Source organism: Lepidochelys olivacea (assembly GCF_965140295.1).
Source record: "Lepidochelys olivacea isolate rLepOli2 genome assembly, chromosome: 8".
Classification (NCBI taxonomy): domain Eukaryota; kingdom Metazoa; phylum Chordata; order Testudines; family Cheloniidae; genus Lepidochelys; species Lepidochelys olivacea.
Window position 1 is genome coordinate 51991480 of NC_140418.1, and position 25825 is coordinate 52017304.

Genomic DNA, 25825 nt, shown 5'->3' on the forward strand with positions numbered 1-25825 from the left:
GGACAAATGGGTTTGCACACTGAGCATCATGGCTACCTCACAGAATTTTTCATTCTGCATTCATCACCAAATTCCACATCCTTTTGATGCTTCCCTCTGTCCTGACCAAGCAGTGAGCTTTTTTGGACTCTATTTGATGTAACCTCTTTTTGAGGACATTTTCTCTTGTCCCATCCCAGGAAAGGGGCTTAGATTCTTTATGAACACTGGGAATATGTATGAGACCTTCATAGGTATGGCTTATGTCTTTCAATCACTAAAATGGTGGAGCAAAGCTAGGAACTTGACGTGGGATGCTTTGACTGAAATGCCTAAAATTAAAGGTCGCTGTGGTGCCTGCCTGAAGAGTTAGAAAGTTGTACAGCAGAGTTCCATTCTTGTTAAGGAAAAAGGTCCCTTTGTGAACAAAGGAGAAGCATCAATTAGTTGGAATTGCTAGCCATTAGCAAAACCATGACTCACCAAATGCCCTTCATGACTACCACCTCCATCCTGGTTCAGAGCCAGGGAAAGGGAACTGAAAGCCGGTGTCCTTCAGTTTATCTTCCAGAGTGAGGGGAGTCAGCAGATTAATGAATTTGCGTCAAGCAACAAGAAATTGTATTTTTTCTATCTGAGGCATTGGGAGAGCAGGATATGGAAGATATGTTATTCTAATTAAAGTGGACATACTATCTTATGTACACCCGTTCTTTTTCCTTTCCTGGCTTAGGTAACCAGAAAATTCAAAAGGGATGGAGCCTGAGTCCTCTTCCTTATTTGCTTATCAAATGCTGTTTCTCCTGAAAAATGTCCTCTGTGGAGGTTACCTATTTGCAGAGACTTGGTAATGCAATGTTTAATATGTTTTCAAGGCTCAGAAGTTCAAACTGGCACTCTGGAACTTAATAGTGAGCTTTAAAAACTTTGGGATCTGGATCAGTTTGTCAAGATCCTCTTGCAGTCCAGAAAGGATCTGCTGTGTTTTGAAAGGTTTGTACGTTGAACATGTTCTCACTTCAGAATCAATGTCAGTCAAAAGCTGTCTTAGCTACTTACTTGGTAGATTCACTAAAACTAGCCTAAGGGTGTTAGATGCTTAACTACCTTAGGTACTTTTGGAATTTCCTTGGTATCTTACTTGTAACTGCAGTAAGAGCCCTCCACTTATTTGTGAGGAAAACAGTTAGTTTTTACTCTCTTGTCCCTTGATTCACTAAATTACTCCTGGGGGAATTCTGTGCCACTGCACATGCACAGAATTTACGTCCCCCGCAGATTTCTTTGCTCCCCTACAGAAAAATGACTTTCTGACAGGGAAACAAAAGGAAGACACAAGCGGTCATGCAACCCTCCCCAGCAGTATAACCCTCCTGCAGGGGCGGGACTGGGGGAGACCTGGCTGGTGGCTCCTACCCTGCTCCAGGCTCAGTTGTTAGTCCCAGCTGGGCTGTGAAGGATGGGACTTCCTCTTCCCCTGCACGGCATCTGGGGCTGGGTCAGATCCACCCCCAGATTTCTCCCACAGCTGCAGGAAGCTCTGCAAACTCCCTCCCCTCATTTCCTGCGCCCATCACTCCTCAGCTGCAGGGGCAAGGATTCCTGTACAGGGAGCGCTCCCCCATCTGCCCAACTCCCATGCATCCAGACCCCCTCATACCCACTCTCTCACCGAGCCTCACCCCTCTGCACTCAAACCCGCCCCCCCATGAGCTCCACTTCCCCTACACCTGGACTACCCTGACAAGCCATCTGCACCCGGATCTCCACCCCACTGAGCCCCAACCATCTGCACCTGGATCCCCGCCCCACTATCTCAGCATCTGGACCCCCCTCACTAAGCCTCCCTGCCCCACCCAAACCTCCCTGCTGAGCTCTATTCCCCACCACAGTCAGATGCACACACCCCCACTGAGTCCCAACTACATTCACCTGGACTCCCTGCAGAGTCCCATTACCATTGCACCCAGAACCGCCCCCCCACACACACACACACAAGCCCCTGAGCATCCAGATCCTCCAGTGAGCTGCCCACATGCAAATTGCCCCACACATGATCCTCTCAACCCACACCTGTCCCCCCAAACTAAGCCCTTCCACACTTGTATCCTGCCTTGCTGAGCCTGCCTGCCCACACCTGGTGTACCTGGCATGGAGGGGCAGGGCCCTGGGGTGTTTCTGGGGCAGGTCTGGACCTTGCACTGTGTCATGGTTGAGTGCAGCCTCACCGCTGAGTCCATGTCTGGGGGAATGTGGGGGCTGGACAGTGATCTCCCAACTCTGTGCAGCCAGTGGCCTGTGCTCCCCAGTGCCATGCTGGAGCCTCCACATTTATTTGACAAATAAAATTTGCAGAATTTTAAAATATTGTGCACAGAATTTTTATTTTTGGTGCAGAATTTTTAATTTTTTGGCACAGAATGCCCTCAGAAGTAACTAAAACATGGTCAGAATTACATCTCTCAATTAAAGCTCCTGCAACCAGCTGGGAGATCAACTTAGTACAGAGACAATTGATGCAATAGCCCTTTGAACCAATGGCTATGACTTTGTTGTCTTTTCTTGTCAGTTGCCTTCGTTGTTGTCATTACTTCTTCAAGGAGGGCCAGTAAATTCAATGCCTTGTCATGAATAACTTTTTCTTTTTTTCCTGGTAAAGTGGTTCTCAAGACAACATCATCTAGGATTTTTACTCAAGGTTGTTTGTCCTTACCATTTAAATTGGTATATTTCACTCCCTTTATTTCCCCCAATCGTTCCCATCCTAATGAAATAAAGTGGCATCATCTGGATGTCTGCCAAGATGTTATTCTACTTAGGCAGAGCAAGATCAAAAGCCACAATCTTTCAATAAGTCTGAGCAGGACTTGTAGAAGTGTATAGATGAGCAGGTGAAACTCCTCTATTTAGTTTGAACTAATTCTATAAAATCTCTTTCTATTTGATGGATAGAGGGAAATACAGCTTCTTATGAGAAACGCTGCAAAATGACGGCCTGGCATCTCTTCACTCATTTATAAAACACGTTTGAATGTCTCATCATCTTCAGCTGCTGGCTTTGGTTGTAGTATCTTGCAGATTGCCATCATCCCTTGATCTCTGTTTGACTTTCTGTCCCTCCCTCTTCTGAGTTTCTGACTGCTTTCTAATTCCTAATATTCCATTTCCAGACTGATGGATTACTTGTGTATGAAAATGAAACAATTTTATCCTTACCTACAATTTGTTGTTTTATGGCAGGGAATAGATCAGTCTGGATTTTCTCTGCCTCGTAGTGACAGTTATATTTAGGTTGCCTAAGGCTTTCCATTATAAAAAGTTCTTGTGACTTTTTTAAAGCTCTAACACTCCTTTTGTTTGAAGCAGGCTTTTGAAGTTCATCAGGGAGAAAGCCTTCAGGCTAGAGAAGTGCCTTTTTGTGTGTCTCTTGAAATTCTGTTCAGTTTTGGCTAAGATATAAACCAGATCTAATCACCATTTCCCCTCAATTATATTGTCAGCAAAATTTTGTCAAGTGTGTTCCCTCCTCTAGGAGGTCGTACCTCAGCATGTAGATAGACCAATGGTCTGTCATCTCAAGTGCTGGTGGGCAATTTTCCTAATATAGTTTTTATCCAGACTGATTGATTCCTTGTTATGCAAAGACAAATTCAAAGATTAGAGCAAAGCTTATTTCCATCATTTACATGGAAGATGGATGCAAGTCAAAACCTCTGATCTATATATGTTGTTGATGTAACAGTTATATTTAATTTTTAAAAATTGTAAACATAAGTTTAGCTGTCTAAATCATTACGGGTTTTTAGAAATTAAAAAAAAAACCTGACCTTATCAAATTTTGCAAATTGAAAGATACCTGTGTTGCTGAAGGGCAGAGATTAATTATTTAGAACATAGTTTCCTTGGGAGGGAGAATAGGGTGGAAATTTATACTTATAGTACATCTATGGCGAGGATTCTTATTACAGCATATGAAATTATTTGAGTTGGTAAGGGAATGTAAACTTTGCATTTTGTTTAACCTTTTTGATATTACTGTGTTTTCTTCAGTACTGCTATTAATTAATCAACATATCACCATTGACTTCAGTGGAGTTACAACAATTTACACTAGCTAAGGGTCTGGCCCTATATAACCAGCTTTGACTCAGGCACAGAATAATATTCAAAAGATAAGTGTAGAAACCAAGTGCTGGAATTGGGTAGCAGTACTGAAAGTAGTAGTGAAGGGCTCCAAAACTTAAAACTTCCTAAGTAACGTTTATACTCCCTTAAACTGAAGCATTGAGATTACAGGTTTGCTGTCTCTTAGAGTTTAAATAATTTGCATTTGACCTTGGAACCATAATATATTAAGCCACAAATATCGTTCACTAACAAGATTTTGCTTTGTTGACTTTCCCCAGCCAATAAAGGTGTATCCAAGTGAAGTATCTGTTTTAATGCATAGCATATTAAATAGATATTGTCTCATAGCAGACTGTATGTGATTTTCTTTGTAAGTTGTTGGCTTCAGTGGTTGCTTTGGAAATTGTGCCTATACTCAGGATTTAGTTAAGAAGTCTTTGTATTCCTCTAACTATGGTTGCTTGTGTGCCTATATCTAAGTTTAGGGGCCTTATTGCCCTTTGCTTCTTGTCACAGAGTATGTAGCAGTATCTGTAGTCAGCATTAAAGGCAGCAGTTTGCAACCTAGTTCCTTATAGTATTTTCATTTTTATTTTGTGAGTTTAAAAGAAGCTTTTCTGGTCTCAAAACCCATTAATTGAGATGACAATAAAAATACCCCAGTGCTATGAGCAGTGACATCAAGAACATCTGTTCAGATAAGAAATGTAGATTTTGACATCTACCACTGCATGTGTTTTCCTAATGAAATCATCCACTACTGCTTATTGTAGGAGTGATAGTTATGTGGCACAAGAGAGACTTTATTACACTGTTCTAGCAAATTATGCTGCTTGTGTGGATAAAAGTATATGTAATATATACAATTTATAATGGAATCCAACAGGAACAGATTATACCATTCTCTCGGTCCAGTGACAAGAGTGGCACGAAATGGCTATCGAGGCCACATGAAGGCCAGCAGGTACAATAATCCCCTGCACCCAGGGGTCACAGATTTTTCCTCTGGTGTTGGTGACTGGCTTGATAATTAAGTGGGTGTCCTCCGACATTTCTGATCTTTCTAACTTTCAAGGCAAAATTAAGGTAGTGATCCTTAAAACAGAAATTTTCTCTTCTGTGATTTGATCTGTTTCATCATACAGACTCTGGTTCATTCTGTTCTGCCTATCCAGTTTCTAAATATTGTATCTCTACATCAAGACTTAAAGGTGCTTTACTATAGGTAGCTTTTTAACAGTGTAACACTATGTGGGTGGTGGTAGAAACCATGTTGGCAACAAAGCGTACTTGTTGTGCTCAAAACTGCGTCCAAGATGTTTTCTGTGTTAATTCTTCATTGAACAAAATGGCTGACTTGGTTAAATTGCAAGTCATGAGTTAAAATTGGCCCTCCGTGTGGCCAGACTCATTTTAAATAGCATTATATATAAAACTGCATGCTCACTCAGCTTTTCATTGTCTAATTAAATTACAACTCTGTCTGCAGCGGTGTGGTAATGTAGTTGTAAAAGAGAAGAGAATAACTCCTATGTATTAATGAGTAGGGAGTGTTACGTGTAATTGAGTTAAATTCACATTCATATCAGTGTCCAAATTTGTCAGTGTATCACTGTCAATTAGTAGCTGTAGTGAAAATGTTTGCCAGATTTCTGAGTTGTTTTGTATATGCATAAATGTGTTGATGGGTTAATGGATTAATTCTGGTTTACTTCAACAGACATGTCAGAAATTTGTAGTTTCTCAGCATATTTCTAGAGAGCTGATGCATACACCAATTTAATTATGTAAACTGGTTGATATAAACTGAAATAATCCCTGTTGTGAAAATAAGAATCTTTCCTGTTTTAAAATAATTTGTAAGCCAGTCAGTTGCTCACTTTTCATAACGTTTGGTTTCCTTTTCCAATACCAGGTATCTGTTTTTGGCATATTCTTTTTGGGCACCATATAGATTGATAGGGAATTAATAGCACATCAACTGCATTAAAACACCCACAATTTACTTCTGTGGGCCAGGTTTTCTGCTCTCTATTATTGATGTTCCTTTACTGCTCTCAAATACCTTATAATTAAATTGTGCATGTTTTATTGAGCTTTTGCTGTGGATTTTTAATTTTATTTTTTGTAATTTGACTGACTCAGATGATTCTAATAAAAAAATCCAGTTTTTCCCACTAGGACTTAGGAAAAGATTCTAATAAAAAATTGCAACAGTGATACAGCATTGCTTGTTCAGGGGGTAATGACAAATCTATGACCATTTACCAATTAGAATTAGTTATAGTTGAAATATAACTGTATCCTAAGCTTTGGGAAGTGCTTTTTAAAATCATGAATCACCTTCTGGCCTCATTAGTTTGTTGTTCCTCTGTAGCATGGGGAAGGGTCACTTACAGGTTTAAACTAGTATAAGTGGTGGATTCTCTGTAACTTGAAGTCTTTAAATCATAATTTAAGAACTTCATTAACTCAGCTAGTGGTTAGGGGTCTATTACAGCAGTGGGTGGGTGAGGGTCTGTGGCCTGCAATATGCAGGAGGCAGACTAGATTATCATGTTGGTCCCTTCTCTCTGTAAAGTCTGAGTCACGGGTTATGTTTACACTACCACTTATTTCAGAGTAGCAGCCGTGTTAGCCTGTATCTGCAAAAAGAAAAGGAGTACTTGTGGCATCTTAGAGACTAACAAATTTATTTGAACGTAAGCTTTCGTGAGCTACAGCATCCGATGAAGTGAGTTGTAGCTCATAAAAGCTTATGCTCAAATAAATTTGTTAGTCTCTAAGGTGCCACAAGTACTCCTTTTCTTATTGTGACTACCACTTATGTCACTCAGGGGTGTGAATAAGCCACCACCCCTCAGTGACGTAAGTTACACTGAACTAAGAGTTGGTGTGGACAGCACTATGTCAGCAGGAGAGTTTCTCCTATCAGTATAGCTACCGCTGCTCATTGGGGGTGGATTAATTAAATTGATGGGAGAGTGCTCTCCTGTCAGTTTAGAGCAGCTACACTAGAACTTACAGTGGCGCGGCAATACTGATGTAGCTGCGCCATTATAAGCTCTCTAATGTAGCCATAGCCTGAGTGATCATTTACTTCTGCTTCTGACTGTAAATTCCACAAGAGCAATCCCTCATAGCCACCAAAGTCTTGTTTCCATGATGAAGTCTAATAAATAAAATGTCAGCATTTCTAAATTAAAGTACAGATGTTCATATTATGTTTGGGTAATGATTGGAGTACTGCTTTGGGAAAAGGATATTTATAAATTTTTCATGCTATTTTCTCACATGCTTCTTGTAGTTCTGCAGAATCTGAAGATTTGGCTGTTCATTTGTATCCAGGAGCAGTTACTATTCAAGGTGTTCTCAGGAGGAAGACTCTATTGAAGGAAGGCAAAAAGCCTACAGTAAGACTTCAAATATATGCTAAACCATTTTTCCTTTTCCTTTATTTTAAAATGATATCTTTAAAACAGAACAAAGCTACTTGGTTAAAATCCGGAAGTCTTTGCTCACTTTTTACTCAGTCCTCGCTGAAACAGAACTCTTGCTAAAATCAGTAGGAATTATGATCAGGTAGGAACTGACTAAAAAGTGAGTGAAGACTTCAGTATTAGGTACCTTATATATTTGCCACTTACAAAGGCTCCTGCTCCTAGATTTGATTTTTTGGAATTCATGTGATCTGTCTAAATCAAGGAATTACTGTTACAGAAGTTGATCTTCTGTGTTCTTTCAAAAGTATTTCATTAATCCTAAATTGTTAACATTTTTGCATTTGCATAAACTCCATAACTTTATAAATGCATTTAATTTACCATAGTATAACTTGGTATCTATCCATATCCACCACTAAAAGAAAAAAAATCAAATGCCTTTAGAGGACAAGAGCCTGGAAACTACTGAAATTAAACAGAAATATTGTTAAAATATTAGTGTTGATATAAGTCTATAGACACAGGAAAATTCACATTTACAGCCTGTACAGTTTTATTGCCTCTTCCTTGCATACACAGTCTATAGCTTCATACATTGTTGAGACACCTCTACAATGCCTGAATTAAATAAAACTGGATATATTAAGGAGGAAATGGCATCCTTCTCTGAACTTCTTTGCTTTAAACTATAATGGTAACACTCTGTTAATGATATTTATGTATGTAATAATTATATTTATAACTTCCAGACTCCCCCAAGCCAAAGCACTTGGAATACTGCACGATAAGGTTGGCACCCATGCTTCAGTTGAATCCATGTGGATGGACCCTTATGTTTGTGCCATTGATTCAAGTGCCAGTCTGTGCAGATAAAACTGCAAGATCTAGGGCCTTAATTTTTCTTGATTTAGCAAATAAATATTTCTCCAGAAGTAATGTATCTATCAGATGATTGTAGATTTACACCACAAAATTCCTTGGATTTTATTTACATTTTTAGACCTACATATTTTTCTCCTTAAACCAAGTAGGTTTTTCAAACTTCGACTCCCAAAAAGTGTTCTGTTGTTGGAAGATGTCTTTTTATTTCCTTTTAGTAACTAGAATGTCAGTTTTGCTGCCATTCATATCCAACTAGAGTGTGGAAGTGCTAACCATTTGTTTCCCTTTCCCTCCCTAACTGTTGAACTGATCCAAAGAGTGAACAAGCAACCTGGAGTACAAAATGTCATTATTCCCACTCATTTATTGCTAGATCTTTAATGATGTAAATTGGCATAGTTCCATTGACTGAGGGAGCTATCCCAAAGTATACCAGCTGAGAATCTGTCCCTTATAGACTATTTCTGTATTTTGACATATTTGTCTATAAAGGTGATTTCTTGGATATCACAAACACGAACATCATATCTATTTCTATACTTCTCATTTATTTGCAAGCCCAGTCTATCTTAAATGTCCTTGTTCTAATATAGTAATTTATGCATGTGTTCAACTAATCAAAAGTATTGCAAATGATATTGTAATGTAAATACTTAAACTCAGAGCAAATAAAGTTAATTCATTTTATATTTTAAAAATATGAAAATGTCCTTGTTTGCTAAATCTATTGATGTTAACGAGTGTGTGCAGAGCATCATAATGGATCTTTTAAAACTGCTGGGATTTGTCAACAAATACAGTGATTCTGCTGAAATATTTCATATATTACAATATTCTGGCACATAGTAAATTTAGAGAAATAAGTTAACTGACCATTTAAAAAAAGACTCATGTATTATTAATCATTAAAATATAGTATGAATGTATACAAATTAGAGTAAATGTTTGCAGCACTTTTTTAAATCATCTTGAAGAAAAGCAACTCTGTCCTTTAATTACAATGCTGATATCATACAGTAAATAATACTGCTTTTTGTTAATATTGCTTCTATCAGCAGCTGGTTTGGAAATTTCTTTTTATTTAAACATGGTAATTTCAACTGACAATTTGCTGACAAAGGGCAGCACATCAAAAATAATCGTTGTAGCTTTTTATAAGCCATCACAAATACCTATTATTGTAGCTCAGTTGGCTTGCTGACTGTGGGTTAGAAGCAATGTTGTAGTTTCCACTACACTAGCTTATAGAGATGGTCACATTGTGATAGACTCAGTATCCAGTGAGAGGGAAGACAATTATACCACTATATAAGCATCACCTGATTAATGGTGACTTTGGAGCAGAAAGCATGTTTTTCTTCAAGTGCTTGCTCATGTCAGTTCCATTCTAGGTGTGTGCATGTGCCCATGTGCACCGTCGTCAGAGAATTTTGCCTTAGAGGTATCTGTAGGGTCAGCTGTGGAGTGCAGCACTCATGTGTCAGTATATAAGGCACTGCCAGCCCTTTGCCCTCTCAGTTGCTTCTTACCGCCCGTGACAGTTGGTCGGTGCGACTTTTTCTCCTTGCCTAGCAAGTTGGTTACCGGTTCTCTCCTTCCTTCAAACTTTGGTGTCTTGTAAATAGTTTGTTTACAGTAGTTAGTTAGTAAGTAGTAGTAAAGTAGTGTAGTTAGTAAGCTGGAGTCCCAGTGGGGTTTTAAGCTTTCCGGGTTTTAAGCCCTGTTCTGCCTGTAACAGGCCTATGCCTGTTAGTGACCCCCACATAGAATCATAGAATAACAGAGTTGGAAGGGACCTCTGGAGGCCATCTAGTCCAACCCCCTGCCCAGAGCAGGACCAATCCCAACTAAATCATCCCAGCCAGGGCTTTGTCAAGCCTGACCTTAAAAACCCCTAAGGAAGGGGATTCCACCACCTCCCTAGGCAACACATTCCAGTGTTTCACCACCCTCCTAGTGAAAAAGTTTTTCCTAATATCCAACCTAAACCTCCCCCACTGCAACTTGAGACCATTACTCCTTGTCCTGTCATCTGCTATCACTGAGGATAGTCTAGATCCATCCTCTTTGGATCCACCTTTCAGGTAGTTAAAAGCAGCTATCAAGTCCCCCATCATTCTTCTCTTCTGTAGACTAAACAATCCCAGTTCCCTCAGCCTCTCCTCATAAGTCATTTGTTCCAGTCCCCTAATCATTTTTGTTGCCCTTCGCTGGACTCTCTCCAATTTTTCCACATCCTTCTTGTAGTGTGAGTCCCAAAACTGGACACAGTACTCCAGATGAGGCCTCACCAATGTCGAATAGAGGGGAACGATCACATCCCTCGATCTGCTGGCAATGCCCCTACTTATACACCCCAAAATGCCATTGGCCTTCTTGGCAACAAGGGCACACTGTCAACTCATATCCAGCTTCTCATCCACTGTCACCCCTAGGTCCTTCTCTGCAGAACTGCTGCCTAGCCATTCGGTCCCTAGTCTGTAGCAGTGCATTGGATTCTTCCATCCGAAGTGCAGGACTCTGCACTTGTCCTTGTTGAACCTCATCAGATTTCTTTTGGACCAATCCTCCAATTTGCTAGGTCCCTCTGTATCCTATCCCTACCCTCCAGCATATCTACCACTCCTCCCAGTTTAGTGTCATCTGCAAACTTGCTGAGAGTGCAATCCACACCATCCTCCAGATCGTTTATGAAGATATTGAACAAAACTGGCCCCAGGACCGACCTTTGGGGCACTCCGCTAGATACTGGCTGCCAACTAGACATGGAGCCATTGATCACTCCCCATTGAGCCCTACAATCTAACCAACTTTCTACCCACCTTGTAGTGCATCCATCCAGCCCATACTTCTTTAACTTGCTGACAAGAATACTGTGGGAGACCGTGTCAAAAGCTTTGCTAAAGTCGAGGAATAACACGTCCACTGCTTTCCCTTCATCCACAGAACCAGTTATCTCATCGTAGAAGGCAATTAGATTAGTCAGGCATGACTTGCCCTTGGTGAATCCATGCTGACTGTTCCTGATCACTTTCCTCTCCTCTCAGTGCTTCAGAATTGATTCTTAGAGGACATGCTCCATGATTTTTCCGGGGACTGAGGTGAGGCTGACCGGCCTGTAGTTCCCAGGAGCATCCTTCTTCCCTTTTTTAAAGATGGGCACTACATTTAACCTTTTTCCAATCTTCTGGGACTTCTCCCGATCTCCATGAGTTTTCAAAGATAATGGCCAATGGCTCTGCAATCACATCCGCCAATTCCTTTAGCACTCTCGGATGCAACGCATCCGGCCCCATGGACTTGTGCATGTCCAGTTTTTCTAAATAGTCCCGAACCACTTCCTCCTTCACAGAGGGCTGGCCACCTCCTCCCCATGCTGTGCTGCCCAGTGCAGTAGTCTGGGAGCTGACCTTGTTCGTGAAGACAGAGGCAAAAAAAGCATTGAGTACATTAGCTTTTTCCATATCCTCTGTCACTAGGTTGCCTCCCTCATTTAGTAAGGGGCCCACACTTTCCTTGGCTTTCTTCTTATTGCCAACATACCTGAAGAAACCCTTCTTGTTACTCTTAACATCCCTCGCTAGCTGCAACTCCAGGTGTGATTTAGCCTTCCTGATTTCATTCCTACATGCCTGAGCAATATTTATATACTCATCCCTGGTCATTTGTCCAATCTTTCACTTCTTGTAAGCCTCTTTTTTGTGTTTAAGATCAGCAAGGATTTCACTGTTAAGCCAAGCTGGTCGCCTGCCATATTTACTATTCTTTCTACACATCGGGATGGTTTGTCCCTGTAACCTCAATAAGGATTCTTTAAAATACACCCAGCTCTCCTGGACTCCTTTCCCCCTCATGTTATTCTCCCAGGGGATCCTGCCCATCAGTTCCCTGAGGGAGTCAAAGTCTGCTTTTCTGAAGTCCAGGGTCCGTATTCTGCTGCTTTCCTTTCTTCCTTGTGTCAGGATCCTGAACTCGACCATCTCATGGTCACTGCCTCCCAGGTTCCCATTCACTTTTGATTCCCCTACTAATTCTTCCCAGTTTGTGAGCAGCAGGTCAAGAAGAGCTCTGCCCCTAGTTGGTTCCTCCAGCACTTGCACCAAAAACTTCCTGGATTGTCTGTGCACCGCTGTATTGCTCTCCCAGCAGATATCAGGATGATTGAAGTCGCCCATGAGAACCAGGGCGAGTGATCTAGTAGCTTCTGCGACTTGCGGAAGAAAGCCTCGTCCACTTCTTCCCCGTGGTCCGGTGGTCTATAGCAGACTCCCACCATGACATCACCCTTGTTGCTCAGTCTTCTAAACTTAATCCAGAGACTCAGGTTTTTCTGCAGTTTCATACTTGAGCTCTGAGCAGTCATACTGCTCCTTACATACAGTGCAACTCCCTCACCTTTTCTGGCCTCCCTGTCCTTCCTGAACCGTTTATACCCATCCATGACAGTACTCCAGTCATGTGAGTTATCCCACCAAGTCTCCGTTATTCCAATCACATCATAATTTCCTGACTTCGCCAGGACCTCCAGTTCTCCCTGCTTGTTTCCCAGGCTTTGTGCATTTGTATATAGGCACTTGAGATAACCCGCTGATCGCCCCTTGTTCTCAGTATGAGGCAGGAGCCCTCCCCTCTCACACGCTCCTGCTCGTGCTTCCTCCCGGTATCCCGCTTCCCCACTTACCTCAGGGCTTTGGTCTCCTTCCCCCGGTGAACCTAGTTTAAAGCCCTCCTCACTAGGTTAGCCAGCCTGCTCGCGAAGATGCTCTTTCCTCTCTTCGTTAAGTGGAGCCCGTCTCTGCCTAGCACTCCTCCTTCTTGGAACACCATCCCATGGTCGAAGAATCCAAAGCCTTCTCTCCGACACCACCTGCGTAGCCATTCATTGACTTCCACGATTCGACGATCCCTACCCCGGCCTTTTCCTTCCACGGGGAGGATGGACGAGAACACCACTTGCGCCTCATACTCCTTTATTCTCCTTCCCAGAGCCACGTAGTCTGCAGTGATCTGCTCAAGGTCATTCTTGGCAGTATCATTGGTGCCTACGTGGAAAAGCAGGAAGGGGTAGCGGTCCGAGGGCTTGATGAGTCTCGGCAGACTCTCCGTCACATCGCGAATCTTAGCCCCTGGCAAGCAGCAGACTTCTCTGTTTTCCCGGTCAGGGCGGCAGATAGATGACTCAGTCCCCCTGAGGAGAGAGTCCCCGACCACCACCACCCGCCTCCTTCTCTTGGGAGTGGTGGTCGTGGAACCCCCAACCTTTGGCCAGTGCATCTCATGCCTTTCAGCTGGTGGAGTCCCCTTCTGCTCCCTTCCCCCAGATGTATCATCTGGGCCACTACCCGCAATAGTACCTGTGGAGAGAACATGAAAACGGTTACTTACCTGTATCTGTGTTGCTGGTACATGGACGTTCCCCCTTCTTCTTCTGGAGGTCACATGTTGCCAGATTTCTTCACTGTTCTCCTGTCCACGCTGCGCAGCCTGCTCTGAATCTTCAGAACCTTGTGCCTGTAGAAGCATATCCTGACGTCTGTCCAGGAAATCTTCAGTTTCTCTTATGCAACGCAGGGTCGATACCTGTTGCTCCAGACCTTGAACCTTCTCTTCCAATAGGGAGACCAGCTTGCACTTTGTACACACAAAGTCGCTTCTGTCCTCTGGAAGAAAGACAAACATGGCACATCCAGTGCAGGTCACAACAGTTGAACACTCCCCATCCATATTACCTTCCTACTATGAGCTTCCTCAGGAGAGGCAGTAATTACTCAGAGAAGTCGTTAGGGTGTAAGCCTCAGTGGGCTCACTCCAGGTGAACTCCCAGGCAAACTCCTGCTGTTTGCTGCTCTGCTGTCCGCTGCTCAGCTGGTTCCCTGCCGCTCAGCTGGTTCGCGGAGCACCGGCTTTTTTAAATAGCCAGGCTCACCTGAAACAAAACACTCCCAACTCCCGCCCTTTTCAGCCAACCAATCAAGCACTTGTTCAAACTTTCAAGCTGCCCTCACTGCAAACACTCCGATCCTCTCACCAAGCACACACACTCAGATACCCAGATACTCACCAACACAGATCCCAGGCAAACTCCTGCTGTTTGCTGCTCTCCTGTCCCCCGCTGCTCAGCTGGTTCCCCGCCGCTCAGCTGGTTCGCGGAGCGCCGGCTTTTTTAAACAGCCAGGCTCACCTCATCAGCTGCCTAAAGTGCTTGGGGGAATCACATGTGAAGGACAAGCGTTGCATCTGTAAGAACTTTGGTCCAAGAGCACAAAAGGAGCATGACATCCATTTGAGGGCCCTCCTCACGGAGGTTGCTCTCCGCCCGGCATCAGAGCACTCCCAGCCAGACTCTACTCCCAGCACTTCGGCCTCGTGTATAGTGCACCCCCGACACCGGGCTCTGCCCAGCAATGCTCCCCTTCGCCAGTGCCCAAGAAGAAACTGAAAAAACACTACTCCCCAGCAATAAACCAAGCAATAAAGGCCAACAGGCATCAGGTAAAGGATCCAGTTCAGGCTGCCCGTTCACCCCGGAGCTACTTGGGAGTGCCTCCCTCGTCGGACGCCCTAGCCTCCCCAGAGATCCACCACCAACTCCCAAGAGTAGTAGGGGACCCTCACTCATGGCAGGGCTGTTGTCTTCCCAGGACCTCCTACCGGCATCCAGAGAGCAAAGGATCTCCCAGCACCACTGGCACTATGCACAAGGCTGGACCTGGCAAAGGCTCCCTATGAGGGCAAGCCAGCCATAAACCTCCTGCCCCTCCAGGGGGCAAGCGAACATGCTGGTCCCCAAAGCTGAGGCAGCACTCTGTCTCCACAGTCCAGGTTGCCAGTTAGACGTCCTAGTTGCCGGCACTGCACTCAACAGTCTCCACCTACCTGACCCGGCTCGTCCAAAGGGAGATGTCAGTCACAGTATGGCCAGCACTGATTGTCCTCCCACCAGCAGTCTCCATGGCATAGATCCCCATCACAGGACCACAGGAATTATCTCTGATGCGGTACGAGTTTCCTCACTCCTAGCACCAATCTGCCTACTCAAGGCACCGTTCACTTACGGTGACATTTAGCCGTCAAACTCTGGCATCGAGAGCACCATGGTCACTGAAGGGCTCTGAAAGGGAGTTGAGCCCCGCTCCGAGGCAGCACCGGCATGAGTGGGCACCTGAGGTCTTGTCGACCTCCGCGATGCCTTCCTGGCAGCAGGACCAGTGGCCAGCACAGTGGCTCTACTGGAATGCTTGGGGCATGCTGGTTATGCCAATGCCCTTTTAACACCGCTCATCGATTGCTGCTTTGGAAAAGCAACCGACAGCACTGGCAGCACCGGGCTCAGTGTGTGAAGCAGAATTGGATGCCAGGAGGTGAATGCCCACTCCTAATGCCCCTTCCCCCACAGGAGATGATGTCCTAGGCCCTCCCCGTCTCCAGATGAGGGTGTTTCGGGGCTCTCTTCTGCCAGCCCACTGAATGATTTTAAAGAGCCACCAGGCCCTGCTTCGAAGGATGGCCCCGAACTTGGGCCTGGAGGTGGAGGATATGATGGAACAGTTGGACACGTTGTTTACTGTGCTTTTGGCATCAACCCACTCATGTGTCGCGCTACCGGTGCACGATGGGGTCTTAAAAATAACTAAAGCCCTCTGGCAAACCCCGTTTTCCATCCCGCCCACTTCCAAGAGGGCTGAAAAGAAGTATTTCATCGCAGTTAAAGGGTTTGAATACGTGTATACCCACCCACCTTTGGGGTCGCTGATCATCTCTGCTGCCAACGAGAAAGACAGATGGGCAAACCAGTTCTACTCCCAAAAATAAAGAAGCCAAGAGGCTGGACCTTTTTGGAAGAAAAATTTATTTAACGGCCAGCCTTCAGTTCAGGGTAACAAACCACCAGGCTCTTTTGGGGAGATATAACTTAAACTTATGGGATTCCCTCTGTAAGTTCAAGAATTCCCTGCCCCAGGACTTGGCCTAAGAATTCAGGGCCCTAATTGAGGAAGGTATAGCAGTGGCTAGATGCTCCCTCCAAATGGCCTGGGACGCAGCTGATTCGGCTGCCAGGATGGTCGCATCGGCAGTGGTCATGAGGCACGGTTCCTGGCTTCAGACCACAGGCCTGTCCCAGGAGATGCAGTCCTCTATCCAGGACCTCCTGTTTGATGGGAATGGACTCTTTGCAGAACGAGTGGATGCGAGGCTGCATGGACTGAAAGACACTTGGGCAACCCTACTCTTGCTGGGTCTGTATATGCTGGAGTTGGCAAGGAAGCAGTTCGCCAGCCACCCCTGCCTCCAAGGTCTTGGCAGTCTCGGCAGAGATCTGCAAGGAGAAGGGACAGAAACATGAGTTTTTGTTGTCACCGCCTTCCACCTCCTGCTCACCTGTGCAGCCCAGCCTGGCGAAATATCTTGGGGAGCCAGAATTGCTCATTTTGAGGGTGCACTCAAAAGCGATACCCCAGTCAGCTTCCTGGATCTGCCTCATTCTTTCCTCAACCACCAACACCCTACCACAGGTGACTTCGGACCGCTGGGTGCTTGAAATTATATCCCTGGGCTACACCCTTCAATTCTCAGCTGCCCCCTTTCTCACCCCCATTCCCCGTCCCTCTTCAGGGACCGTTTTCATGAGCAACTCCTCGTTCAAGAGGTTGAGAACCTCCTGCAAATGGGAACAGTGGAGGAGGTCCCTTGGGAAATGAGAGGAAAAGCGTTCTTCTCCTGTTATTTCCTAATCCCGAAAGCAAAAGGGGGCATAAGATCCATTCTGGACCTGCAGCACTTCAACAAGTCTCTCAAGAAGTTGAAGTTTCGCATGGTCTCCCTAGCCTCCATCATCCCCTCCCTGGATCCGGGAGACTGGTATGTTGCCCTTGACTTGAAGAACGCTTATTTTCATATCTCCATTTTCCAAGGGCACAGGCGATTCCTCCACAGTACGGTGGGCCAGCACCATTTCCAATTCAGAGCGCTGCCCTTTGGTCTCTCGCTAGCCCCGCAAGTGTTCACAAAATGCATGGCACCAGTGACCACTTACCTGAGGCGTCGAGGCGTCCAGGTCTATCTGTTTCTCAACAATTGGCTCATCAAGGGCAGAATCTTGGGAGCAGGTGCAAAGGAGCCTTGATCTGATACGTTCCACCTGCCATGACCTGGGCCTCTTGATAAGCGAATAGAAATCAACCCTAAGACTGGTGCAATGGATAGAGTTCATGGGGCGGTCCTCAACTCTATGCGAGCGAGAGCTTTCCTTCCAGACACCCATTTCCAAGCCATGTTGGACTTAATTTCTCATGTTAACTTGCATCTGCTTGCAGTTGTTAGGCCACATGGCGGCGTGTACGTATGTGGTCCATCGTACCCAGCTCCATCTCCAGCCACTGCAAGCATGGTTGACATTGGTTTACATCCTCAACAGACATGATCTAGACCAGTGGTCACTAACTGCTCAGTCTCGATCCTAGAGGATCTCACAGTCGATCGCGATCTCCAGCGGGGCTGTCTGACCCGGCCCCACACTACTTCCAGAAGCGGCCAGTGCAGCCCTAGAGGTGGGGAGTGGGGCAGGGGTCTCCCTTCACGTGCTGCTCCTGCCTGCAAGCACTGCCCCCGCAGCTCCCATTGCAGTGCTTGCAGAGAAGGGCAGTGCGTGGAGCCACATGCTGCCACCCCCACAGACACACACTGCAAACCCCTCAGCCCCAACCCAGAGCCCACACCCTCTCCCGAACTCCAACCCCTACCCCAGCCTGGTGAAAGTGAGTGAGGGTGGGGGAGAGCAAGTGATGGGGGAGGCAGGATGGAGTGAGTGAGGTGGGGCTTTGGGGAAGGGGCAGGGCCTCAGGGAAGGTGCGGAGTAGATCCTAAATTGCCCTTAAATTCAAAAAGTGATCTTGGGCATAAAATTGTTGGAGACCACTGATCTAGACAGAGTGGTCAGGGTGCCAGATCATATTTGGTCATCCCTGGATTGGTGGTTGGACCCCGACTTAGTGCTGGAGGGAGTCTCCTTCGCAGCCCCATCTCCATAGCTGACCCTGGTCTCTGATGCTTCGGACCTGGGCTGGGGGGCCCACCTGGGCGAGCTCAGCACACAAGGCTGCTGGTTTCAGGATGACCTGTGCCTCCACATAAACGGCAGGGAATTCAAAGCAGTTCACTTAACCTGCCAGCTTTTCTGCCCCACCTGGAGGGCAGGATGATACAGGTCCTGATGGACAATACTGCTGCGATGTTTTACATCAACAGGCAGAGTGGAGCGAGGTCATCATCCCTCTGCCAAGAAGCTCTATATCTTTGGGACTTCTGTGTGCAGCGTACCATTCATTTGGTGGCCGCACACCTTCCTGGGGCCAGGAACATGGTAGCTGATCGCCTCAGCAGGACCATCTCTTCTCACCACAAGTGGTCGCTCCATTCAGAGATGGTCAGTGTGACCTTCCAGAGGTGGGGAACTCCCCAGGTGGACTTGTTCGTATCCCGTCAGAACGGGAAGTGCCACATGCCCTACTCAATACGGGGACTGGACAGGGCCTCTCTGTCAGATGCCTTTATGCTCCCATGGTCGGGGGCTGTGATGTATGCCTTCCCACGGTATCCCTAGTTCAAAGTCCTCATGAAGATCAAACAAGACATGGGGAAGGTTATCCTGATTGTCCTGGCTTGGCTTGGCCTCGCCAGCACTGGTTCGGTGACCGCCCCACTGCAGCTGCCTCTGGCCAGATCTGCTATCCCAGAACCATGGCAGTCTTCTACACCCAAACTTGGCAGCACTGTGTCTGACAGCCTGGCTGCTGCATGGTTGCATGCTGAAGAATAGGAGTGTTCAGCCATGTCCAGCAGGTCCTGTTGGATAGCAGAAAATGCTCCACCAGGGCTACTTACCTGGCCAAATGGAAAAGGTTCATGTGCTGGACCTCAGACTGGGGTGTCCGGCCCGAACAGGCCTCACTGCAGTCGATCTTGGACTACCTTCTGCATATCAAGATCCAGGGCCTCTCTCTTTCATCAGTTAAGGTCCATTTGGCTGCTATTTTGGCCTTCCACCCTCCATTACAGAGTAGGTCAGTCTTCACTCACGACATGACAATCTGGTTTTTGAAAGGTCTGGAGCAGCTCTATCCCCATGTCTGTGACCTGGTCCCTCCTTGGGACCTGAATCTCATGCTGTCATGACTCATGGGTTTTCCCTTCGAGCCTTTGGCTTCCTGCTCCCTTCTTCTACTCTCCTGGAAGGTTTCTTTCTTGGTGGCAATAATGTCTGCCTGCATGGTCTTTGAGATTAGGGCACTTGCCTCGGAGCTGCCCTATATGGTGTTCTACAAGGACAAGGTCCAGCTACGACTGCACCCAGCTTTCCTGTCCAAAGTAGTTTCTCAGTTTCGTATGGGTCAGGACGTATACTTACCCATCTTCTTTCCAAAACCTCATAAGTCGGAAGAGGAGTGCAAATTGCAGACTCTGGACATCAAGAGAGCCCTGGCATTTTACATTGAAAGGACCAAGCCGTTCTGTAAGTCACAGTAGTTTGTCATGATGGTGGATAGGATGAAAGGTCTTCCAGGTTCTGCCCAGAGAATTTCATCCTGAATCACTGCCTGCGTCCGTTTCTGCTATGATCTGGTGAAAGTTCCTATGATCTGGTGAAAGATCTGGGTGTAACCGCCCACTCGACTAGGGCACAAGCCTTGTCGTTGGCCTTCCTGGCCCAACTGCCTATTCAAGATATCTGCAGGGCCGCTACCTGGTCATCCATCTACACGTCTCATTACACACTTACCCAGCAGGCCTGAGATGATGCTGGCTTCAGTAGAGCAGTGTTGCACGCCACATAACCATGAACTCCGAGCCCACTTTCAGGAATACCGCTTGTGAGTTGCGTAGAATAGAATCAACATGAGCAAGCACTCTGGAAAAAATGGTTACCTACCTTTCTTTGAGATATGTTGCTCTTGTCCATTCCATTACCTGTCTTCCTGCCCCTCTATTTGAGTGGTTGACAAGAAGGAACTGAGAGGGCGTAGGGCTGATGGTGCCTAATATACCAACGCATGAGCTTGGCACTCCAGAGGGCACCAATGCCAACCCTGCTGATACCGCTAAGGCAAAAATCTCTGACAACTGCACACATACACCTAGAGTGGAATGGACATGAGTAACACATCTCAAAGAACAACAGTTACGAAAGGTAGGTAACTGTTTTTTCTACCCTGGTAGATGGAGGATGAGTACTGAAATGACAGCAGCTAAAATGGGTCTTAATAGTTGTGTTGCTACAAATATTTTGTGATAAATCAGTAATTTCCAAAGAAGTCAGTGTTCTAATTCTTGATTTCCCTTGATGGCAAGTATATCATTAAAAAGAAAAGGTATTTCTGTACCCAAAGTCAGTGCCGTATTGAATGAAAACTCTTGGTAAAGTAGAGGAAATAAATATTACCTTGTTTGATGCCTGGATCATAGAGGAGTGATCAAGACCTCTGTGCACTAGTTTCTTGATTCATACTGTGTTCCTATGTATTCTTAATCTAACTAGATTAAGACTGGATCTAGACTGTTCTCAGTGGTAGCTGATGACAGAACAAGGAGTAATGGTCTCAGGTTGCAGTGGGGGAGGTTTAGGTTGGATATTAGGAAAAACTTTTTCACTGGGAGGGTGGTGAAACACTGGAATGCGTTACCTAGGGAGGTGGTGGAATCTCCTTCCTTAGATATTTTTAAGGTCAGGCTTGACAAAGCCCTGGCTGGGATGATTTAGTTGGGGATTGGTCCTGCTCTGGGCAGGGGGTTGGACTAGATGACCTCCTGAGGTCCCTTCCAACCCTGATATTCTATGAACTAGAAATAGCATCAGTGAAAAGGCAGCTCTTTTTGGCTGGGCTAGGTCCTGGGCAGTTGCTGTTCTAGGGAAATTTGTGGGATGATGAGGTAAACATACATGCATTTTTAACAACAGTATTTTGTTTTATTAATCTGTTCTCTCTCTTTCTCTGTAGGTAGCATCTTGGACAAAATACTGGGCAGCACTATGTGGAACCCAGCTTTTTTACTATACTGCAAAGTCTCTGAAGGCTACAGAGAGAAAACATGTATGTATTATAGTGCATCTCCCTACACTGCTGCCAAAATTTAAAAGTAAATGCACTCTCCTGATACACACACTAACAGAATAATCCAGGACCTGCAATTGAGCACTATCCTGTCCTTCGGGCAGTCTGTGTCATCTCTATGGATACAACTTAATAGAAGTAGGCACTTTAATAGGCTATACAGGGAACATCTGTTTTGCATGTGTCATTTGGGCTCAGTGAAATTGTATATTAAACACATTAGAGAAGACCCAGAAAGAAAGCAATTGCTAATGGTCATCTTGCGTTTTCACCTATAGACCATACCTTCCTACAATATCTGATTAGAATATATCACTGCCCCTTCCCAGCACCCAAGCAAACGATGGCAAATATAAATATGTAAATGTATAAAGAACTGGAGAATGTGTTAAACTCCAGTTTTTGTGGATTACTCTTCCTGCCTATTCTGTCTAATCCAGTAATTCCCAAATTGTGTTCTGTGGACCACCAGTGGCTGTACTGCACTTCTTGGTGGTATTCAGAGAGCTGGATTGTCACATGATGTTGGCTCCCTGTCTTGTTTCCAGCTGCTAAATCACATTGAAAGAAGCTAAAATTACATTAAATACTTCCTTATTACTATTCTTTTATGTAAGCAATTGCTGTAGTTGCCCCAGGAATGTTATGCCATAACCACTGGAAGGGGAGAAGGGTGGTCTGTGTAGTCATGAAAGGGGGGAGTGAATGCATCTGTCAAGAGATGGAAGAAAATTGGGAACCCCTGATGTTGTCTATGTAGAGCCTATACTGTGACTATCAGTTCTAGGCAGTAGCTCTATCCAGTGTTTCAAGTCTTCATTAGCCATGTGAATTTTGTCAGATGTCACTGTACATTAGGTCATTACCTTTGTATAAAGCTGTATAATTTTAGAAAATGAGAAGTTGTGCTCCAGAATCCTGGACTAGCTTGTTTATCTGTGGTAAAAGATGTTCTTTTCCTATTTCTCACATGCAGAGGGCAAAAGCAAGATCTTGGATCTCTGAGAGTTCTGCTCTACTTTTTGTAAAAAGAATCCACTAAAAATTGTCTTTGTCATTTATATAACAAGCTGGGTATTTTCCAAATTTATTTACACTAGTTAATTTAATAGGGAAACCCAATATTATATTATCTAAAGTAGTATAATGATAGTAGCTTAGTGCACTAAAAAGGTTTGCATAACTTCATTATTTTTTCTCCCCATTTAAATTGGCATTCTGTTTGCTTAGTTGAGAGCAATGGTCCTGCTTAATCTAATCTGTCAATTGTTACTACCTAGTTTGAAACTAGTGAAGTGCATTTTTGGACAGATTTGTGTGTGATATTAATAAAAAACTTATAGTCAAATCTGCCTCACTAAGAGTAGAAGTAGCAGGAAAGAAACAAGATTGTACAAATGATTATATTAAAAAAAAATCAAGAAAATAATTTGTTGCTGGCATTATATCATCAAGGATTTATTGCTTGTCTTTCTGGAGACACTGAGAATTGAAAAAGCCTCCTTTCTGCAAGTATGTCATGTTTTGTGCTCCTGTTGCTGACTCGATGCCTTTAGGCTTTATTCCAAATAATGTATTTTTTCAAGAACAGAATCATCATTCTATAAATCTCTTTTTTCTGGTGTTTTCTCCATTTTAAAATATCAAGTGATAACTCAGAAAGGGGGAAATAGTACTTCCCTAGGACACTAATATGAATGAGAAAGGGTTTTACTATAATACCTGTAACATGCATATACTTCTCAACAAGTAATTTTAAAACAGATTTAATAAAAATGTTGTTGGGGAAAAAAATCCGAGTAGCTCTTGGCAGTGGAAACCTAGGGGAGTTACATAGCTAGCTATTATATTCTGTTTCTAAATAAAAAAAAGTTTCACTTCTATTTATAGATGGCTTGTTGATTAACAATTTATTTCAGAGTAAAAATACAATAATGAATATCACACTATAAGGAGAGCAATCTTTTATCTTAATTTAGCATAATATTCTTATTGAGGATAAGTAGTATACATTAAATGGACATATAATAATACTTCTCCAAAGGTAAATATATAATTCCCAGATCAGAATCTTTAAACTGGAGATAAGACTGAAACTGTATCAGTAACTTTAAAGGGAGGAAAAACTATTAATTTAACTTTTAATGGAGATATATCAACACTTTGTCATTTTATCTGTCCTGCTGGTGACCTTATTAGTGTAGTGCCTTCTGATGCTCCCATGTGGTGGTGCAGCTTTGCACCTCCTATATTGCAGGGTTATTGTGAAACAGAATAGTGTAGCCCTCAGCCTGCCCCTTAGGTTCTGAGTATCTGATTGTGGGCTGTCAGGGAGCCTGTTACAGCTCATGCTTGTTTAGTTGCGATTCAGGAATGAAGTTTAACTATCTGAGGGTAAATTGGAGATGGTCTGCAGCTGTGTGAATTTCATTTGTGTTTAGAAGGTAGCTGATGCATGAATTGGTATATCTTCTGTTCCACAGGTTAGGTGGTGCATGTGAAATGAATTTGTTAAAAGTTTGAACTTTGTCCTTTTCAGAAGATGAACACCAACTTATTGTCTTGCAGCTATTAATATATAGAATACAAACATCAGTTATTCAAACTTAGTCAAAGCTACCATATAATGTTCCCTCATATCTGCTAGTATAAGATGAAATCCATAGTCTGTATTGGGAGGATGAGAGGTGTGAGAGGTAACAGGCAACTGAGGGGAGCAAAACAGGTTACTTTTTATTGTAGAGAGAGTACTTGAAACTATGAGGTGATAAGGTTATTTATAGTTGGAAGGGGATGGATGTGAACTGGTCATGAGAGAGGGATCTTTTTTTTTTTTTAAGGCGTATACATGTCTGATATGAAAAATGTAAATAGTAATATGGTACTTAGCTCTTTGCATGTTAAAAGTGCTTTACATTAATGTGGAGACAGTTGTACAGAGCTGCAAGGGCAGAGGATGTCATGGGTCTCATCCTTTGGGGAAACCTCCAGAAGTTCCCTTGTGGGCAGAGAAGCACCAATTGTACTTTGAACTCTTGCTGAAGTAATCAGTAGCGTTTATTTTTTATTTTTGGGCATGGCTGGCAAGTCTCTAGTTGCCCCAACATTCAGCTAACTTAAAGGTTTACACAGTGAGATATTAAACAGGGTTTTTTATTCCAAACCCTCTGGAAGGGTTAATTCACAAACAACTAATTTTGTTTTCCAGAAGACATTGGAATTCTGTCTTAGGCACTATTCATGGTGGTCCTCTTGGCCTGGGGTCCAGCCGGAGTATGTTCCACTCTGGAAGCAAAGTCCTCTCCCATAGCCTCAAATGCTGCTTTCTTTTTTTAAAGGATGGCTTCACCCGTGAGGCCAGATGTCAGTTCTTTCCTCCTGAGTTGTGGAGCGGGTATTTCTCTCTCCTACATGGAAGCTTCTGTAGCCCTTTCCCCCTTTTTTTCTGGAAGTGGTGTGTACACACTGACACAAATCCCTGTGCTGTGTCTCTCACATTATCTATTTTTACTACTTTGGTGCTTTTTGCTGTTCTGCCTTTTTTCTTTTTCTCAGCTCTCTGCTTCCTCCCATCCTTAGCCCTCCTTAGCTCAGTTTCCCCCAAGTGGCGCACCATCAAAGAGCTTCCAAAGATCAATTTCAAGCAGAGCCAAATTTTCCAACCACAAGGGGAAAACCCCTGAGGCCCTATGAGGAGGCAAATATTTGTTTTGAGCAACTTAAGCAGTGGCCCAGGAGGGCTTATCTGTCTCTGACCCAGAGCTGGTAAAAGAGTATGGTTGTACACATCCTGCCTCTCAGATATGCACAGTACACACAGCGAGATAAAAGGAGAGACTTGATACTGGCAAACAATCCGAGCTAGTCACAAAAAGGAGGTGGTAAGAGCAGATGGCTCTCATCTTTCTAAAATACCCTTTTCAGTGGGATTTGCTAAACCAAGCACTTGAAAGATGAGCCCGTTAGGGGTTGAACATCTACTAGGGTTTTCATCCTCACATAAGGGAGAAAGGCAAGAACAGTCTACAAGCCCAAGGCAGATTCTCCTTGCCCAAAGGAAAAGACAAAGTAGTTTTAGAACTGGACACGTTGTCCTCTTTTTCCTCTAGGGCAAAAGTTCCACAGCCCAAATTGAACTTCAGATACCTTGGCAAATGTTTTCCCTCCAGTGACAAAGAATCATTCATGCTTATATGCTATCATGCATAAACATATATGGATAAAATTATGGCTGAGTAGGAAACTCCCAGTTGAGAGCAGCAGCTCCATCAAACATAGTTTTACTGT

General features: G+C 44.2%; 1 protein-coding gene across 3 annotated transcripts in view; it reads left to right on the plus strand.

Annotated features, from left to right (window-relative positions):
• Positions 1-25825, plus strand: part of RALGPS2 (Ral GEF with PH domain and SH3 binding motif 2) — a 284167-nt gene that overhangs the window by 239531 nt on the left and 18811 nt on the right. For 2 of the 3 annotated variants that reach the window (XM_084635739.1, XM_084635740.1), the window contains 3 exons: positions 4994-5071; positions 7415-7520; positions 21425-21517. In XM_084635739.1, the coding sequence (XP_084491865.1) occupies positions 4994-5071; positions 7415-7520; positions 21425-21517 (277 nt within the window). The remainder of the gene's footprint in view (positions 1-4993; positions 5072-7414; positions 7521-21424; positions 21518-25825) is intronic. The other variant, XM_084635741.1, reaches the window with a different exon arrangement.